This window comes from Saccopteryx leptura, chromosome 7 (genome assembly GCF_036850995.1).
Source record: "Saccopteryx leptura isolate mSacLep1 chromosome 7, mSacLep1_pri_phased_curated, whole genome shotgun sequence".
In the NCBI taxonomy this organism is placed as follows: Eukaryota; Metazoa; Chordata; class Mammalia; order Chiroptera; family Emballonuridae; genus Saccopteryx; species Saccopteryx leptura.
Window position 1 is genome coordinate 88984323 of NC_089509.1, and position 20878 is coordinate 89005200.

Below are 20878 nucleotides of genomic sequence, written 5' to 3' on the forward strand. Positions count from 1 at the left end.
TTCCCCTTTCTTCAAGCAAGCAGAGACTTGAGAGAGAAACATAACCTTCATCAGAAGGGTCTGAGGTTCACTTTGCTTATTGAGGGCAGCAGCTGCTGTCTCTTGCCTAAGTTCCCCAGGCCACCTAACAAGTACCTGGCCTCTAGTGGGTATCTCAAATGCTTGCTGGCCAAGAATGTTGTATCAATACCTTAGAAGTTTTCAGAGATAAGAACTCAGAATCAAAGCAAAATAGCATGTGATTGCTTTAAAAAATAACTTTTAATTATCACTTTCAGGCATACAGAAAATACAATGAACATCCATATACCCATCACCACATATTTCAACAAGATTCCAGTATTCAGCCTATTAAGAAAATGTTCCAAAATAGAGTAGCTTGTATTTTTCAAAATCAGAGGTATAGCTAGGGACAGGGATAAGCCAGAGTCAAGTTTTAAAAGACGACCTTAGAGCCTGACCTGTGGTGGCGCAGTGGGATAAAGCGTTGACCTGGAACACTGAGGTCGCCGGTTCGAAACCCTGGGCTTGCCAGTCAAGGCACATATGGGAGTTGATGCTTGCTGTTCCTCCCCCCTTCTCTGTCTCTGTCTCCCTCTCTGAAAATTGAATAAAGTCTTAAAAATAAAAAAAGACGACCTCTTAGAGAAGCAACAAATGGATTGCAAACTCTTCATGGACAGAGAACTGCTGAAAGTGTTCTGAGGCTGGAGCTCTGGAGAAGACGGCTCAACTCAGCCAAGGCCTTGATAAGCATACTGAGGACCCAGAAGACAGTGGAGAGATACAGAAGTTAGTTTAAACTAGAAAATATAAATTCACACTTCTGAAGAAAAGGGGTGGAGTGCAAGTAAGAATCAGTAAGATTTTCAGCAGAGATTATTTTATGTGGCTGTCACAAGAAAATTCATTTGCTAGTCAAAATTAGGTATACAGAAATCACCCGAGCTTCGCATTTCAGACTAAATTCCCAAGGCTCTTCACTAGGACAAGGGCTTTAAGTAAAAAGAACCATAGCTTACCTTTCGGTTAGTGCTTTAAGCAGTTCACACTTTAGCCCTTAAGAAAGCTGACAGCTCTGTGCCTCAGTTTAGTTTCCCCCAGGCCTGTAGAACACTCCGATTGACTAGTTTAGTATTCTCAAAGCCTCTCTTGTTTCAGATGTAAAGCTTTGATTGTACCGCCCATGGCAGTTTATAGGCCACTTTCATCTAAAAATTGTTAAAAATAAAATTCTGTTAAAGTATTAAATCAGTAAAGCATCTGGGGTACTTACTAGGTGAGGCAAGATGACGTTCTCCAAGAAAAAGAACCAGCTTTCCAGTGTTGTCTACAGATGGCTACATGTACTTCATGCAGCATTTACTTCAAAGTATCTAAATTTGAAATGTATTTGCATCTCTGAAAATTTGTATCACCTTATTTTCTACAAACCAGTTATTACAGGTAAAGTTGACCATTATTTCTGATTTGCAAATAGGAAACTGAAAAGGGGCTACTCACTTGCCCAGAGTTACATTAAAAGCAGAGGTGAAACTCAGTCATAATCATTTTAACTACCCCAACCCCTTGAATGCTTTTACTCAATTGGGTTTTGGATGATGCCCATGGCATATAGAAAGGCAAGATGTAGTTCTGTGAGTTATGACTATCATGACTATATGGCTGTCAACCAGGTTATTGTTCACACATTATCTTTTAATTATTTATTTATTCATTCATTTTTTAGAGAGGAGAGAGAGAGACAGAAAGGAGAGACAGAGAGAGAGAAGGGGGAGGAGCTGGAAGCATCAACTCCCATATGTGCCTTGACCAGGCAAGCCCAGGGTTTCGAACCGGCGACCTCAGAATTTCCAGGTCGACGCTTTATCCACTGCGCCACCACAGGTCAGGCACACATTATCTTTTAGAAATAAAGATTTCTTTGGTGTATTTTCGCTCAACTTGTTTTCCCCTTTATCCCCCATTCTTTAATATGAAATGAGTTTTAATTACCCTTTTCAAAAAATGCCTTTAGATTACTTTAGACACAAATCAAAGTCTAGATTAATAGTTATTCTGTGGCACCTTTCAGAACTACAAACAAGTAAATAAAGTTAGGGACACAACTTTTTTCCTTCTGAAGAGGTGCTCAAAATTTCTGCTCATTTAATTATAAAATTCTGAATACAAAATACAGCTTTATTTAAATAAATAAGAGGCAGAAAGATAAATGAAAAAAATATGGGAGCTCCAAAGGGCAAGGGAAACATTAAAATGAGATTCTTAAACTGGTTCATCTATTCACTGCTTCACAAAAGGTTTGAAAGTAACGATTCACTCTCACTTTTCAAATAGGCTTATCAAAATAGTAACTATCACATGCTAAATAAAATGTAGTAAGGGCCAAAGATTCTCTATCTAAAACAGAAATCACAGAACTGCTTTAAAATACAAAGAAAATATTTTTATTTGTATAACAAAGACTAAGAAAAAATAACAATAAAGTTAACAGAGTTGATGTCAAAACACAAATAGGTTTGAAAAGCTATAATCACTTTGTTCCATTAGACCTCTGTCCATCCTCAATTATTTTAGGGAGCATCTCTGGTATATTCCAGACTGAACCTTAAGCACAATGGATCCAGGTGATTCACCATGATTTTTGCCCATTAGTCCTCATTACCTTTCTTTTTTTTCTTTTTCTTCTTTTTCTCTGGACTCTGAAAATAACCAACAAGAATGTTTTTAAGAGAGTTGTAAATATATGAGCAATAACTTGTCCTCATAAAAGGCAAATTAGATCTATTTCTGCTGAAAATAAATTTAAGAAAAGAATAAGAATGTAAAAGCCATCTCCAGGAAAGCGATCTGTAATAAATCATATTCTGTTCCTTACTCAAAGCAAACCCATTTTGTATAAGACTCTTGGTTTGAGGAACAGCCTTTTTTTTTTTTTTTTTTAGGAACAGCCTTTTATAATATAAATACAACAATGTTTTATTTTTACCTTCCTATGAAAAAAATCACATTTTTTAAACTGCTTGCTCATTTCTGATATATAGAGTGGAATAAAATATGGAGACCCTCTGTGTACCATGAGTACTGGTACTAATTAAAAACAAACATACAGGAATAGCTGTGCTGGTGCATGGTTCTTCCTCAGAAAGTGGTTCTTCTTCCTTAACGTGTTTCTTCTTGTCCTTCTTTTTCTTCTTCTTCACAGATGTCTCCTGTTCTTCCACCACTAGTATTCCTTCCTCTTCCTCTTCCTCTTCTTTTTCTTCTTCAACTGAATAGGGTAAGTGTAAAGATACAACAATTAACACTGTATCAGCCCTCAGTCCCCAAAACCTTTTGAATCTTAGTTTTTTTCTGTCCATCTGATCAATCATCAAGTGTTTATTACATAGTTTATAATTAGAAAGGTCCTTTGAACACTTACTGGTACAATACCACTAACTTTACAAATGATATAAAGCTCAGGGAAGTAAATTTCTCATGATCATGTAGCTAAACATAGAAATCAGATTTAAGACAGATCATCTCATCTGTAAATCCAGTTTTTTATGGGGGGGAAGATAGTCAATATATATTAGAAATGAGTAAGTTTGTGTTACGCAGTTAAGATATGCATTAATTCAACCTGAGCAGTGGCCCCAAATAAGTCATTTAATCTCTGTAAACTCAATTTCCTCAGTTATGAGATTTAATAATGTGCACCTCATTGGATTACTAGGATTTAATGAAATAACACACGCAAAAAACTTAGCACAATGCTTGACACATTAGAACAAAGATCAATAGGTAGCTATCATTAGAAGTTTATTCACCAAATATGCATTTAGTATGTACTATATGCTAGGCCCTTTCCTACTTAACCGAAGATATAGCATGGCACAAAAACAGACCAAAAAGTCTGTCCTTATGAATCTTTCATTTTAGTAAAAGTGGAGAGACAAAAAGGTAAATGAGACACTCACTAAACAGTCTTTTTATATAAAAGTGAGAAGGATAAAAATAAAGCAGGAAGAAGAACACTGAGGAGGGTGGTGCACGCTAACATTTTACACAGAAGTCAGGCAAACGCCTAAGAGGTAAGGGAATAAATATGCAGGTAGAATCTATGTAGAGAGAGAAATGCGCAGGTTATCTCGGAAGAAAGGGCTGGATGGCAGGTTCAATGAACAGCAAGAAGAGCCAGTATGACTGCTACGTTAGTAAGTGATGGGTATGATAGATGGTTAGATTCTGAATATACTTTCAAAGTAAAATTAAGAGGATCTGCTGCCAGAATAGATTTGGGTTATAAGAGAAGACAATTCAAGATTAAAGGCCAAACTAACCAGAACTGCCACTTATAAGATGGAGAAAATTGTGGAGCAACAGACCAGAAGTGGCAAGGATTCATTACTGCTAAGTTGAAGATAGAAATCTGGAGCTTGTTTCAAATGCTACCAATGGGTTTAGAGATCTCCTTACTGTTCAATAATAGAGGCATAGGAGTTAAAGAAATGTTTTCTTCATCTAGGGCAGGAACTCACATTTGTTGATAGTACACTTTTGACCACGGTGCTATTTAGACACCAAAATTAAATGTCACTGCTTTCCTGCCTGTCTTGTTAGACTATTTGGTAGGCACTCAGCATAGGTCTAGCTGATAAACAGGGGTCCTCACCAACTTCGCAAGACAGCCTAGTTTACTGGAGAGCACCTCTGAACCCTTTGAGGAGTACGAACGTTCATGTACGTCCGTGCCTCCTGACCATCCACAGTACGATCACAACAAAAATTTATTTTAAAAACGTGTAAGGCAACATTAAAAAAAGGCAAATGTATGTTCTTACTGTTTCCATAAATTGGTTATCAAACATAATTTTAAGTTAATAAAACTGTAACTGAAATTAATTTCATTTAAAAAAAAAACCCTCACTCCTCAAAGGGTTAAACATCATTCCTATGATGATGGCAAGCTACCCAGTATGTTATCACTCCAGTCCATTCCATTAACAGAAACAATGAAGACCACTGCTGCATCAATTCTACAATGAACTAAATAACAAAAATATCTCAAACTCATTTAGAAACCACATAACTTTTTTTCTTCTATTTTAAGCTGACTCTCAAAATAAGTTCATATGGTAGAAACCAAAGTTTTGGTATACTTAGTATAATATGCAATTCCAGTCATAGAAACTCTTCTCGCATTTCCTCTCTGAAATCTGATCAATTTAACAATATCCTAACTATTCTCAGAGAACATGACAGACAATTAAAACACCATTAGCTTTCAATATACAGTATAGATGATTTCACAATAAAGTTCAATGGTACATACTTTCTCAGCTTATGAACTCTGTACTCAAGGAATAAGTATAAATGACATTTTAAAAATTCCGACTAGCCCTGGCCAGATAGCTCAGTTGGTCAGAGCATCATCCTGAAGTGGAAAGGTTGCCAGTTCGATCCCCAGTCAGGGCACAAACAGAAACAGCTCGAAGTTCCTGCCTCTCTTTCCCTTCCTCTCTTATTGAAATCAATATATAAAAATTTAAAAGAAAAAAAAAAAATTTTTTTCAGACTAACCTTTAATTTTAACCTTAGCTTTTTTTGCCTTCTTTTCAATTACTTCATCCTCTTGATCTACCTGTTCTATCTTGCGTTTTTTAGAACAGGTTGGCAGTGTAGAGTCACCAGAAGGATCATAAGTCTTCACTTCACTGAAAGAGCCAAAGAGTTTTAGAAAATCTCTACAAATATCTGCAACTGAAATAATTCTAGAGATTTAAAGGAAATGCCATTAGATAATATTCACATAGGATAAAACACTGTTTCATTTATTGGCTCTTGGGCAGCTTATGAAAATAGTTTCCAAAAGGTAAAGAGGCATTATATTTTCCAGGTAGGAAATTTATCACACTTCATGAGAAGTGGTGAGCTAAACAAATTCTGAATGAGTAACCAATGAGAGGGACTATGGCACAGAAAAATATTCAATCAACATAGGGGGAAAACAGGAGAAAATTTCTTATGCCAAATGATTATACCAGGATAGTAAAAAATGAACCAATTTGTTTTAGAATATAAAGTAATTCAATAAAACCCAAACCAAAACAAAACACCTCAGTCAGGTTTAATACACAATGCTTCATTACAAGATCGGAAGAGGCAGAGTAAGAGAGGGATACTAATGTAGAAAGCCCTGAAACCTGATAGCTTTTGTTCTCACGTAGCAGAAAGAAAAAAACTGAAGTACCGAGTGCCTAAAATGTGAAGTAAATCTCATAATTTGTGTTTTAAGTGCATGTGTTTAAAGTTATAACATGATATAGGAATATTAAAAAATTATACAAAACAAGCTAAGAAATGTTCTATTTCTTAAGCTAACCTGCGGGCTCACGACTTTAACTTTTATAGGTTAAAAACATTTGTAACTTAAAGAAAAAGATCCACATTTGTCAACTAAGGACAGCAAATTAGACCTTGAAAATTCACAAACTATAAAAGAAAATATTAATGCTATAACTGAATACAAAAGATTTCTTTTCAGAAGAAAAAATATTTTTGCCTGAATGTGTATATTTAAATATATGTAAGTGTACAATTATAATTGAGATGTTACTGTATACTGCTCTCCCCACTATAGCATAAGATTGTATTACTAAAATTCTTAAGGAATTATAAAACTCCTAAAAGCAGAATTTATGTCAATGACTAGAAACGTTTTTTTTGGCGGGGGGGGGGGGGGATTTTTCTGAAGCTGGAAACGCGGAGAGACAGTCAGACAGACTCCCGCATGCGCCAGACCGGGATCCACCTGGCACGCCCACCAGAGGGCCACGCTCTGCCCACCAGGGGGCGATGCTCTGCCCCTCTGGGGCATCGCTCTGTTGCGGCCAAAGCCACTCCAGCGCCTGGGGCAGAGGCCAAGGAGCCATCCCCAGCGCCCGGGCCATCTATGCTCCAATGGAGCCTCGGCTGCGGGAGGGGAAGAGAGAGACAGAGGAAGGAGAGAGTGAGGGGTGGAGAAGCAGATGGGTGCTTCTCCTGTGTGCCCTGGCCGGGAATCGAACCCGGGACTCCTGCACGCCAGGCCGACGCTCTACCACTGAGCCAACCGGCCAGGGCCTAGAAACATTTTTTAAGGCTCCTGATGCATACTAACTGCTTTCCAGAAAAGCTGCCCTGTTTGTTCTACTTCCATCACACAACCTTATCAATATTAAGCATCACTTCAAATAATAATCGAAATACCTCTCCACACACATCCTTTTTTCATTGTTTGTTTTTAGAGAGCAAGAAGGAAGAAAAAGTAGGAGGGGGGAGGAGAGAAAAGGGAAGCGGAGAAGCATTCATTTGTTGTTCCACTTAGTTGTACACTCATGGGTCACCTCCCATATGTGCCCTGACTGGGTATTGAACCCAAAACCTTGATGTTTTGGGACGAGCTCTAACCAACTAAGCTACCAGCCAGGGCCCTCCCCATACATATCTTCTGTTCACTTCGTGGTGAGGTCTGAATACTTTATCATACCTCTTAGCCATTTTTAGACTTTTCTTTTGTCTCCTGTCTCTTGAAAAAAAAAAAAAAGAGGTTCAATAAATGCTGAATTAATTTTCTTTTCTTTTTAATAGCATACTATTCTGGAACTACGTTCCAATTTTAGTGTATGTGCTGCCAAAGCGAGCACCTATACTGGAACTACGAATGACATATTTACTGTCAATATTTGGAAATGAGGAAGGTAAATATGAAAAAAAAAAGCCAAAAAATATTACTATTATGTACTCATTAAAACAATGTAAATATATGTGTATTTGATTAAAAACCAGAACCGAACATGAAAAACTAAATGGCAAAAAAGGGGGGGGAGTGGGTAGGCAGGACGGGGATACTGAGGTGTTTCAATTTATAAAAACTGCTGCCAACAATTAACATTTATTTATTTATTTATTTTTTTTAAATTTTTTATTTATTTATTCATTTTTAGAGAGGAGAGAGACAGAGAGGGAGAGAGAGTAGAGAGAGAAGGGGGGAGGAGCTGGAAACATCAACTCCCATATGTGCCTTGACCAGGCAAGCCCAGGGTTTCGAACCAGCGACCTCAGCATTTCCAGGTCGACGCTTTATCCACTGCGCCACCACAGGTCAGGCAACAATTAACATTTAAATAAGCAGGAATCGTCCATCATCCTCCCCAACATGTAACTTACCTTTTATGTTCATATTTTTCTGCTTTTGCTAATGCCTTTCCTGTTCCACTTATTTTTCTTATCTAAGAAAAAAAAATTATTAACTTTCTAAGGAAATCTCTTTATAGTATATACTCTACTGTATCAATTCTTGGCAAATAAGAGAAACTGTTAACAGAGGCACAAAAAGAATATAATAGAATACTAAAATATACCACAAAACTGTATCTATCAAGTAAAATAAATAAACTATTCACAGTATATTAACTTTTAAGAGGTAACACTTCTGCAACAGACAGGGTGTGTTTCTTACCCCTCTATCTTCCAAAGTCCTCAACCTGGCCTCTAATTTGGCTCTGTTCTCAACTCCCATCGCAGAACTGGAATCTTCGCCAAAGGCATCATACCGAATAGCCAAAACAGTTTTGGCTGCCAACATTCGAGAGATCTAACAGAAAACTGGAAGTTAGAAACATTCACAGTAGGATTTTCTTTAAACTAGGAACTAAAAAGTATTTTTAATTATACAACTCAAACCACCTGTCTTATATTTGAATCTGTTACAATGGTTAAATATAATCACCATTGTTTTGGTGGATGAATAGATCATCTTTTAGTAGCTCATGTCTAAAACTAGCTCAAACTAGGCTTCCAATGCCCTCCTTTAATTTCTACTCAGCAACATTAGTTCTTTCTACACCATGAGGTCAACCAGAAAAAGTACAGTCCCTTTCTCAAGCTAAGTAACATTTTATTAAACCCTTTATTTCTCCTATACTCTGCTCTGAATTTTAAAAAATTTAAGTTTTTTATAATTTATAAATGTTGATGTTAACTTGGTTTACTGCCAGTAAAGAGCACTTGGTTGATGTGCCGTCCATCCACCCCTTCCTAATCGGTGAATTCCAGGAAAATACTAACAGTGAAAGAAAATGGCTTTAACAGGACCAACAGTACTTTCTTTAAACCCTTTTCTTTTCAGTGTACAAAGTGCTTTTTATTTAGAGAATTCAACCTTCTCTACTTAATGAGAAAATATAAAGATTTATTGCATACTAGAGTAGGAGAAAAACGGCTTGTTGGGGGGGGGGGTGCCTCAGGAAAACAGTAACTCACCTTTCCTTTGTGTTTGGGACTTGTCTGGCCTACAAGTGAAGCATGATAAATGAGACCATACTTAGGGGTATCTCGTCTGGACTTTAGAGCTCTGAAGAGTGCCTTTTCTGCTCCAAGAATCTGAACTGTAGAAGCTGCATGTTTGGCCAAATTCAACAGAGAACCTTCAAAAGAAAAGTAGAAAGAATACACTTTTAAGAATTTCTAAATTCCATGCATCAAAGACAAGACCTACAATCTAAGTATTAGAGCCACCAGAATGAATAAAAATGTGATGTAATACATTCCCTAAAAATCTTGATGCCTCAGCATTTGTGATTTTTCCATTAGCACCATAAGCAAAGGTATGTAATGTCTGTGACAAACTAAAGATTAAGCTTATTAAATTTTACCTGAGATATGGTTTTACTGTTTTACATTTCACTAACATATCACAAGATACATATATGTCAATAATAAATAGATACATTTATAGATACCAATATTTTGGTCATCAAGTATTTTTACTTTAGATAGAAAAAAAAATACAAACAAATGAAAACTTATTAGGACACCTTGATAGAAGTACATGATAAATTCCACACACTTTTATTTACCGCTGTTAAGATATGGTCAAGGAGTTATGCTTGTAAGTACAGTAATTAGGTATCAAGTTTCTGCTCTGTTGGACTTTTTGCAAATATTTTCTGTCAGAAAACACCCTCAATATTAATGCAGTTACTAAACACTAGAAACATGTTTAAATTTCAACACATTGCTCTAGCCATTTGGCTCAGTGGATAGTGTCAGCCTGCGAATAAATATCCTGGGTGAGAATCCTGGTCAGGGCATGCAGGAGAAGTGACCATTTGCTTCTCTCTCCCTCCCTCTCCACCTCCTGCAGCCAGTGGCTCAAGTGGTGTTTGAGTGTCGGCCCCAGGTGCTGAGGAAGCTCGGTTGCTCCCAGTGCGTCTGTCAGCTTCAGGTGCTAAAAATAGCTCAACCGATTTCATCACCAGCCCCAGACATGGGTTGCCAGGCAGATCCCACTTGGAGAGCATGTGTAAATCTATCTATCTCCTGTTCTCTCACTTAGAAAAACAGAAAAGAAAAAAAATCAACACATACACAACACTTCTGTTAATCCCTATATTTCTTACTGGTACAAATTTAGATAAGCCTGTGAAATTTTGGATGTAGAAAACAAAACCAGCCCAAATGATTCCATCCTTGCAGCTGAGAGTATCTGAATGACATATTTGATCAATGAAGGGTCTTTTATAGTTTAAACATTTTGCTGTAGGTGATGCATGAAGACCTACTGTGATAGGTCATTATAATGTCTCCAGCAATAAAATAATGAACTAATACCTCACTATATTTGCAAGTAATCAATTTTACAGTTTTTGTAGCATCCATCGTTACAATATCCCTATACACATATAGTAAGTTTTAATATAAATTTCTCATTTAAAATATTTTTGTATGTCAAATATGACTTATATAGTCACACACCACATAATGACGTTTCAGTCAACAAACTGCATGACAGTCATGCTATAGAGTCTCATTGTGTGGCAGGCTACACCGTCTAGGCTTGTGTTAAGTACACTCTATGATGTTTGCACAATGATGAAATGGCCTAACAATGACCCATTTCTCAGAATGTATCCTTATGACATAGTAGTACATGACTGTATCATTACCTTTTGTGATTACTTAAAACTATTCAAATTTTAATATGATGAGTTTTTTCAATTAAAGTTGACCTTTAATATTATTCTGTATTAAACTCTTATTTTTATTTATTTTTTTGAGAGACAGACAGGGACAGAGAGGAAGGGAGAGAAATGAGAAGCACCAATTCTTTATTACAGCACTTTAGTTGTTCATTGATTGCTTTCTCCTATGTGCCTTGAACAGGGACTATAGCAGAGCGAGAGACCCAGGGCTCTCAAGCCAGTGACGATGGGGTCATGTCTATGATCCCATGCTCAAGCTGGTGACCTTGCGCTCAAGCCGGCAACTTCGGGGTTTTGAACCTGGGTCTTCAGAATCTCAGGCCGACGCTCAATCCACTGTGTTACTACCTGGTCAGGCAATTTTGTATTAATTTCAAGTGTATAGCATTGTGGTTGGACATATACACTTTATAAAGTTAAAGTCTCGATTATTTCAAGTGCCCACCTGGCACCACACATAGTTATTACAATATTACTGACTATATTCTGTATGTCAGTGGTCCCCAAATTTTTTTGGGCCACGGACCGGTTTAATGTCAGAAAATATTTTCACAGACCGGCCTTTAGGGTGGGATAGATAAATGTATCACGTGACTGAGACAAGTGTCAAGAGTGAGTCTTAGATGGATATAACAGAGGAAATCTGGTCATTTTTAAAAATAAAACATCGTTCAGACTTAAATATAAATAAAACGGAAATAATGTAAGTTATTTATTCTTTCTCTGTGGACTGGCACCAAATGGCCCACGGACCGGTACCGGTCCGCAGCCCAGGGGCTGGGGACCACTGCTGTATGTTATACAGTACTTTTACATCCTTGTGACTATTTTTAAACTAACAATTTGTACTTCTTAATCCCTTCACCTTTATCATGCAGTCCCCCAACACCCCTGCAACCATTAGTTAATGATTTTTATTTCCATAGCAAGAGGGGGAGAAAGAGAAACAGGGAGAGAGATGAGAAGCATCAACTCATAGTTGTGGCACCTTAGTTGTTCATTGATTGCTTTCTCATATGTGCCTTGACTAGGGTGGGGATGGGGCCCTCCATCTAAGCCAGCGACCTCGGGTTTCAAACCTGGGTCCTCAGTGTCCCATGCCAACGCTCAATCTACTGCATCACTGCCTGGTGAGGCAATTGATGACTTTTTAATATTATAAAATATTAATTCATTTCATCTTCCTGCATTCATCTGATTATTCTTTTTTTAAAAAAAGCAAGAGGAGGGGAGATAGTGAGACAGACGCCCACATGTGCCCTAGCCGGGTCCACATGGCAACCTCCATCTGGGGCCAATGCTCAAATCAACCGAGCCATTTTTAGCACCTGAGGCTGATGCAGTCAGACCAATCAAGCTATCTTCAGTGCCTAGGGCTGACCCTCCAACCAATCAAGCCATTGGCTGCAGGAGGGGAAGACAGAGAGAAGCAGATGGTTGCTTTCTAGTGTGCCCTGACCAGGAATCAAACCCAGCATGTTAGTATGCCAGGCTGACACTCTATCCACTGAGCCAACCGGCCAGGGCCTCAACTGTTTATTCTAATCAACCACCACAAACTTCCAACAATGAATAAGTATCTCAGAAGAGGTAGTGACTAAAGATGCCTTCGTTATTCAAAAGAAAATCAGGCATACAAATAAAAATCATCATCAAACACTGGTCCTTAGTCCTCACCCATATACCACCTACTTCTACATATTTATTATCGAACATTTCTTTAATAACTATAGTTTAGAGATTAAAAATATCCTTGCTAGAAACCTCACCTCTAAATACCCGTGTTTATAAATTACATTAAAATCATCACCTGCATGAGCAATAAGCCGTGCTCCAACTAATTCCCCAACCATGACTGTAACATTGGGTGCAATGGCCATCATTCGATTTTGTAGGTATTCATAGAGCTGCGTTCTATATTCTGAGATTTCAATTACCTAGTATAAGTAACAAAATGAATAATTCATATATGATTAAGAGGAAAACCAGTATAAAATTCACATGTCTAAAACATCAAAGGCCTACATCTATCAGAGCAACTGCAGAACCCTGGGAAAATTAATCACACCTTACCTCAGTGTGAAGACTCCTGTGAAGACTTTTATTAGATAATGTATGTAAACAACCTAATACACTGCTTATAAATGTTAGCAATATTACTGTGTTATTTTTAAAAACCTTCAAGAATTAGACATTTGTGTCACCAACCCCTCTGATTCTTGTACAGCTATCTTCAGAGGGGGAAAAAAGTATCAAAGTTAGAATTAAATAACTCAAGCATTCCTTGTCTTCTTAATGAAATTAAAATTCAATATTCTGACAATGTGACAATACAAATAAACTAGTACTCTAACTTCATTTTAGTACATATTTCCCCCTTTAAGTATATAAATCAAGATGGCATCAGATGAGGTAGTGACTGAACACCCTCATATTTACTTATCAGGTGAACAATAAGTTTAAAAATCATCATTGCCATCAGAAAATTACTGCAGTACTGGTATCACCACCACGAGCTTCTCTATGTGTACAGTGTACCTGAGTGCAGAGATGCAGAATGTTGCAAATATCTTCTTCTGAAACCTCTGTTCCCATAGATATCTCTGCTGCTGCTTTCACTTCTGCTTCAACTTCTTCTGGCAGTAATTCAGAAAGTTGGGCCGAGGCATAATTCTTCCTGTCGCCTATGGAATGTTTTCAGAATATGAGGGAGAATCACTCTTCAACAAATTATACAAAATCCACCAAACAGTCAAAAGAAAAAGTAGACACAAGCCAATGAAAAGGGTGCCTATACAAAACAAAAAGCGAACAGTGTGACCCAGTAATTTTCCCTACGTAAAGGCTTGATTTTAGAGATTAATAAAATCTCTTCCCACCACCTCCCTCAAAGAAAAAAAAAAAAAATCCTCCAAATACCCCATTCAATAGGACAACATTGTGACAATTTGTAGTTAAGGTTATACCAAACCAAGGGCCACAAATTCTTGCAGTGGTAAATCAGTAATATAATGAGCCAAGTACCTCATTTATTAATACTCAGTATCCCCTATAAATAATATCACTGTATTATTAGTATAGACTATAACACTAATATAAATAGCAATATTACTTTTTTTCTTTTCTTTTCCTTTTTTTTTTTTTTTTTTTTTTCATTTTTCTGAAGCTGGAAACAGGGAGAGACAGTCAGACAGACTCCCGCATGCTCCCGACCGGGATCCCAACCGGGATCCACCCGGCACGCCCACCAGGGGCGATGCTCTGCCCACCAGGGAGCGATGCTCTGCCCATCCTGGGCGTCGCCATGTTGCGACCAGAGCCACTCTAGCGCCTGAGGCAGAGGCCACAGAGCCATCCCCAGCGCCCGGGCCATCTTTGCTCCAATGGAGCCTTGGCTGCAGGAGGGGAAGAGAGAGACAGAGAGGAAAGCGCGGCGGAGGGGTGGAGAAGCAAATGGGCGCTTCTCCCGTGTGCCCTGGCCGGAAATCGAACCCGGGTCCTCCGCACGCTAGGCCGACGCTCTACCGCTGAGCCAACCGGCCAGGGCCAGCAATATTACTTTTAATATTAATTATTAGTATACTTCAGAATAGCCCCCCATTACCCCTATTAATGGCAAATTCATTATGAGACATTCACCAAAAGCCATTTTAAGAAAAACCAGCCTGGTCTGTGGTGGCACAAGGATTAAGTGTTGACCTGAAATGCTGAGGTCACCAGTTCAAAACCCTGCGCTCGCCTCATCAAGGGACATATGGCAAGCAATCAATGAATAACTTAAATGAAGCAATTATGAGTTGATACTTCTCGCTATCCCCCACCCGTAATAGCAATAAATAAAATCCAAAATAGAGATCTATGTTCTGTTGTACAGGCCATCAAATCAAAGTTAATTCCTTTTGAAATCTATCAGGTATTAATATGGCTACAGTCCTAAAATGTAAGTTATAAAACACCCTGAGAAGTTTGTTAAGAAAAAAATAATTATAACGTGTTCAGGATATAAATAAACTGTTACTTTCAATGCCTTAAAACATAAAGTTAACTCACCAACTTTTTGCAAACACTTGCAATATGTCAAGTTATCTGAAATAATTTTTCCTAATTCAGGGAAATGCCAGCCATACCATTCTCGACACCGCATAATGTAGTTGTTCAGTTCTTTATCTAAGTCATCCAACAAGGCTGCAAGAGATTAAAATGGAACAAACAAACAAAAATCAAACACCCCACAGGAATTTAAAAGGTTATTTATTTATTTATTTATTTTTGTATTTTTCTGAAGCTGGAAATGGGGAGAGACAGTCAGACAGACTCCCGCATGCGCCCGACGGGATCCCCCCCCCTCCGGCATGCCCACCAGGGGGCGATGCTCTGCCCCTCCGGGACATCGCTCTGTTGCGACCAGAGCCACTCTAGCGCCTGGGGCAGAGGCCAAGGAGACATCCCCAGCGCCCGGGCCATCTTTGCTCCAATGGAGCCTTGCTGCGGGAGGGGAAGAGAGAGACAGAGAGGAAGGAGAGGGGGAGGGGTGGAGAAGCAGATGGGCGCTTCTCTTGTGTGCCCTGGCCGGGAATCAAACCCGGGACTTCTGCACGCCAGACCGACCGGCCAGGGCCTAAAAGGTTATTTTTTATTATGGTAAAATATACATAAAATCTACTACTTTAACTATTTTCAAGTGTGCATTTCAGAGGCCTCAATGCATTCACAAGTACAACCATTACCACTACCCATTTCCAGAACCCTTTCATCATCCCAAACTGAAATTTTGGATCCACTCAAGAACTCCTCATCCCCACCTTCTACTGTATCAATTTGCCTATTCTAGGCATCACACAGTGTTAGTCTTTTTGTGTGTAACTTACTTTATTTAACGTTTTCAAAATTCACCCATGTTGTATATAGTATGCATCAGAACTTCATTCCTTTTTAAGGATAAGTATTTCATTGTATATACATCTTGTTTATCCATTCATCTGTTAATGGATAACGTGGGTTATTTCTACCTTTAGGCTATTATAAATAATGCTGTTATAAACAGGGGTGTATGATTATGTTTTTGTATTTTTCTGAAGCTGGAAATGCGGAGAGACAGTCACAGACTCCCGCATGCGCCCGACCGGGATCCATCAGGCATGCCCACCAGGAGCGAAGCTCTGCCCACCAGGGGGCGATGCTCTGCCCCTCCGGGGCGTCACTCTGCCTCGACCAGAGCCACTCTAGCGCCTGGGGCAGAGGCCAAGGAGCCATCCCCAGCGCCCGGGCCATCTTTGCTCCAATGGAGCCTTGGCTGCAGGAGGGGAAGAGAGAGACAGAGGAAGGAGGGGGGGGGGTGGTGGAGAAGCAAATGGGCGCTTCTCCCGTGTGCCCTGGCCGGGAATCGAACCCGGGACTCCTGCACGCCAGGCCAACGCTCTACCGCTGAGCCAACCAGCCAGGGCTGATTATGTTTGAGTTATCTGCTTTCAGGGTTTTTTTGGTATATACCCAGAAATGCAATTTCTGTTTAAAAGGGATTTTTAAAATTGAAAATTAAGACTCCATTATTTCCAAAACTCACTTAATGACATTATAAAGCCAAGTGAAAAAAGCAAAACACAACACAATACCTATCCCACTATGGTTTTAGCAGTTTTCATGAAAAAAGACAGATGAATTGGTCTACGTTAACAGTGCAATTCACATTATCTCCAACTAGTCAAATTATGGGTAGGTTTTCTTTTTCTATTGTTTTCCAATTTCTTATTAAGAGTTGTAGTTAATCTCTCTTTCTCAACAAAATTATAAAAATACAGTTTTAATAGTAGGAAAAAACCATGTGAGACAGAACAGACCTCACATATACTGTACTCACAAATTGCCTGGACAATCATTGTGTCCACTTTATCAGCACTAAATTTCAATCTATACCGGGACAAGCTGGGGAGGAGAAAGAAAATTACAAATTACTATGATAGCCCTGACAAAAGGCATTTAATTAACATCTTAAAAACTTTTTAACCAAAATCCCTCCCTAGATCTATATTATTTTTTCTCTACATGAGAAAATCAGTTGCAAGATTAAAAAAAATAAAAGTTAAAAAGAAAATACAGCCTGACCAGGTCGTGGCGTACTGGATAGAGCGTCAGACTGGGACACAGAGGACCCAGGTTCGAGATCCCAAGGTTGCTGGCTTGAGTGTGGGATCATGGACATAACCCCATGGTTGCTGGCTTGAGCAAGTGCTCATTTGCTCTGCTGTAGTCCCCAGTTAAGGCACATATGAGAAAGCAGTTAATAAACAACTAAGTTGCCCCAACAAAGCACTGATACTTCTCATCTCCTTTCCTGTCTACCCCTATCTGTCCATCTCTCTCTGTCTCTCTCTCTCTCACACACACACACACACACAAAGAAAATACATCTGTCCAGCTATAACCTGTATTTCTGTAAAATTAATTTATGATCAACAACCAGGGAAATGCTGTGTGGTGCAGGTGATATTGATTTATAGATAATGTTTGCAGCATACTAATGCTTTATACCAGCAGGTAAGAAAAAAATGCAAAGCTGTGACACCTGAAAACAGAAAGCCATGAAGGAATAATACTGTATAACAAAGGTTTCTTAATCCTTGCCCTGAAACCTGTATAATTTTGATAACCAACGTCACCCCAATAAATTCAATAAATAATGTATCTATATTAGAAAAAGAAGATCTTGGCACTCTTAACGTCATAGGTCTTTGTTGCAGAGGGGTCAGTCTGTGCACTGTAGGGTATTGAGCAATATCCCTGGCCTTTACCCATTATTAGTAGTAACAGACCCCACCTTACGTTCTAACCACCAAAAATATCTCTACATTGCCAAATGTTCTCTAAGAGATATGACTGAGAATTACTGCTATATACAATTCCAATTTTTTTTTGAGAGAGACAGACGAAAAGAGAGAGAGAAGCAGCAACTCATAGTTGCAGCACTTTAGTTGTTCACTGCTTTCTCCTATGTGCCTGATGGGGAAGGGATCCCCACCTGAGCCAGTGACTGTTTGCTCAAACCAGTGACCATCTAATCATGTCAATGATCCAACTCTCAGGTTGGCAACCTCAGATTTTCGAACCTGGGACTTCAGCATCCCTGGCTAACAACTCTATCCACTGCACCACCATCTGGTCAGGTACACAATGCCAATTTAAATACAAGCTTGAATCAACCCAGTTAAGCTATCTGTCCTGCCTTAAAATGCTTATTACCAAATTCTTTCTGACTTTTGTGCATTTTGCTTGTCTGTGGAAGTCAGCAGAGCTTTAACCCTCTACCGATCTATGCTTAATGTTTTTTGTTCAAAGGTATAGATTTTTGTTTACTGTAGTATTCTTGTAGTATAAGTTTAACATGTCTTTTTTACTACGTTACTATTTTAAGGGCTACTGTTTTTGACAGTGCTCTATTCATAAATTTGCCTAAGTTTCTTCTTGCTTCTTCATAAATCCTGTTATTTTAGTGAAAGTTCACAGGCCAAGATTTTCAGGAACACATATATTACAGTATAGCAGAAATGTCTGTTCTAATGGGTCTCTGGTTAAATATGGCAGGTTAATGTGCTTTTCTTTGCCTTACTATAAAAACACAATAAAAATCAGAGTGAAACAAGCAACACAGATAGGACACCTACACACAAAAAGACCACAGTAGATGAGAAAATTTTAGGAGATGGTTAAATAGATGGAGTAGCCCCCCAAAACAAAACAAAACATGCCCAAGCATTGTGCGATCCAACACCAGAGGCGTAGGGAATGCCTGGGTTCAATCCTGGCCTCCTCATATACCAGTTGTACTGACTCTTGGGGATCCATCTCCTCATTTATAAAATGTGGGTACTCCTACTGATTGTATGCATAACATTCTCAGAACACTACCAGACAAAAGTCAACTTTATTTTCCAGTAAATCTCACCTGTGGGCCAATCCAAGACACATAGCTGCCATTTCACGTGGCTCTACCCCAGGGATTAATCCATCCATTTGGGAACGAATTCCTCTCATAAGTTCACTAACAACAGGACTATGGATGCAACTGAGATTCAGTTTTTCCTTAAAAATAAATAAATAAATTCATATTAAATAAATAGCCTGACCAGGTGGTGGTGCAGTGCATAGAGCATCTGCCTGGAATGCTGAAACCCATTGAAAGCCCAAGGCTGACATGGCCCCATGGTTGCTGGCTTAAGGCCAAGGTCACTCGCTTGGCTGGAGTCCCTGGATCAAGGCACATATGAGAAAGCAATCAATGAACTAAGGTGCCACAAGTATGAGTTGATGCTTCTCATCTCTCTCCCTTCCAGTCACTTAAAAACAAAACAAAACAAAAAACCCCACTGTGGTTCCATCCCCCAGGCACTGGGCTCAAGCCCTTCTCTGGGCACATATACAAAGCACTCAGTGGGTGCACAACAAAGTGGAACAGGTTGATGCTTCTCTCTCCTCGCAATCAACAGAAAAATAAATAAATAAAGCTGTAAAAAGATAGTTTCAACTAGTTTTGCTGTTTATGTTGGTATGAGGAATCTTTTACTACTTTACATTAATAAACACATAAGATTTTATTTTTTTTTAATTATTTTTTTTTTCTACAGAGACAGAGTCAGAGAGAGGGATAGATAGGGACAGACAGGAACGGAGAGAAATGAAAGGCATCAATCACCAGTTTTTCGTTGCGACACCTTAGTTGTTCATTGATTGCTTTCTCATATGTGCCTTGACCGCGGGCCTTCAGCAGACTGAGTAACCTCTTGCGTCCAAGCTAGTGAGCTTTTGCTCAAACCAGATGAGCCCATGCTCAAGCTGGTGACCTCGCAGTCTTGAACCTGGGTCCTTCTGCATCCCAGTCCGACTCTCTATCCACTGCTCCACCACCTGGTCAGGCTACACAGATTTTAATTAATGGTACTACAGAAAAGGAAATTGAATAAAAAGCAAAATGCTGAGCCTTGGGCCCTTTCCTTACAGATAAATAACTGTTAGCATCCCTTAAGTACTTCCAAATACATATATATACATGTTAACCGACAATAGCGTTATAGATCATTACCACCTTGAACTTGCCTGATCTCCAGATATATAAGTATAAATATGTATGTATACATATACATACAACTCTTTATAATAGTTTGTTTTTGCACACCCCCCACATGAACAAAAATAAATTTTATTCTCTGTACCTTCATTTTGTCACATTTCAGTTTATATGCTAAATCCATCATATAAATATACACTCCTAGCCCATCAAATAAAATTCACAAAATTGTATATAATGAATGTTTAAGAAAGATTTAGAATGAATAATATTCAGCATAAATATTGTGCTAAAATTTAATTTTTTCTTTTTCTTTTCTTTTTTGTGACAGAGACAGGGACAGACAGACAGGAAGGGAGAAATGAGAGGCATCAATTCTTTGTTGTGGCACCTTAGCTGTTCACTGATTGCTTTCTCACATGTGCCCTGATTGGGGGTGGGGGGGCCTATAGCAGACCAAGTGACCCTTTGCTTAAACCAGATGAGCCCATGCTCAAGCTGGCGACCTCAGGGTTTCGAACCTGGGTCCTCTGTGTTTTAGTCCGATGTTCCATCCCACTGCACCACCCTGCCTGGTCAGGCTAAAATTTAGTATTTTTAACAGAAAAAAATAAACTAAGACTTGTGAACATTTCAAAGGATGAAGATGAGAGTTTGACACCATCACAAAAATAGTTCATGACCTGACAGTACTAGAAATAATCTATTTACACAAACCTCTTAAATTCAGAATCCTGGTTTAAAAAACCCTCAACTCTCTAGTATTTTCCTACCTATAAGACCTAAAACAAACTATCACACAACTGGTTTT

At 38.7% G+C, this 20878-nt stretch overlaps 1 protein-coding gene and 2 non-coding genes across 4 annotated transcripts in view; all 3 read right to left on the reverse strand.

Moving 5' to 3' along the window:
• Nucleotides 1-2424: 2424 nt before the first annotated feature.
• The window catches only part of NOP58 (NOP58 ribonucleoprotein), a 29630-nt gene continuing 11176 nt past the window's right edge, over nucleotides 2425-20878 (reverse strand). For both annotated transcript variants that reach the window (XM_066345411.1, XM_066345413.1), the window contains exons 5-15: nucleotides 18949-19085; nucleotides 16867-16931; nucleotides 15060-15194; nucleotides 13548-13693; nucleotides 12820-12946; nucleotides 9289-9452; nucleotides 8486-8620; nucleotides 8194-8255; nucleotides 5566-5699; nucleotides 3111-3271; nucleotides 2425-2702 (exon numbers count right to left, since the gene is read on the reverse strand). In XM_066345411.1, the coding sequence (XP_066201508.1) occupies nucleotides 2652-2702; nucleotides 3111-3271; nucleotides 5566-5699; nucleotides 8194-8255; nucleotides 8486-8620; nucleotides 9289-9452; nucleotides 12820-12946; nucleotides 13548-13693; nucleotides 15060-15194; nucleotides 16867-16931; nucleotides 18949-19085 (1317 nt within the window). In that variant the 3' untranslated portion in view covers nucleotides 2425-2651. The remainder of the gene's footprint in view (nucleotides 2703-3110; nucleotides 3272-5565; nucleotides 5700-8193; nucleotides 8256-8485; nucleotides 8621-9288; nucleotides 9453-12819; nucleotides 12947-13547; nucleotides 13694-15059; nucleotides 15195-16866; nucleotides 16932-18948; nucleotides 19086-20878) is intronic.
• On the reverse strand, nucleotides 12586-12669 carry LOC136379288 (small nucleolar RNA SNORD11). The gene has a single exon (XR_010746762.1). It is a non-coding gene; the product is annotated as a small nucleolar RNA SNORD11 (small nucleolar RNA).
• LOC136379289 (small nucleolar RNA SNORD11B) lies at nucleotides 13405-13490 on the reverse strand. Its single transcript, XR_010746763.1, has one exon. It is a non-coding gene; the product is annotated as a small nucleolar RNA SNORD11B (small nucleolar RNA).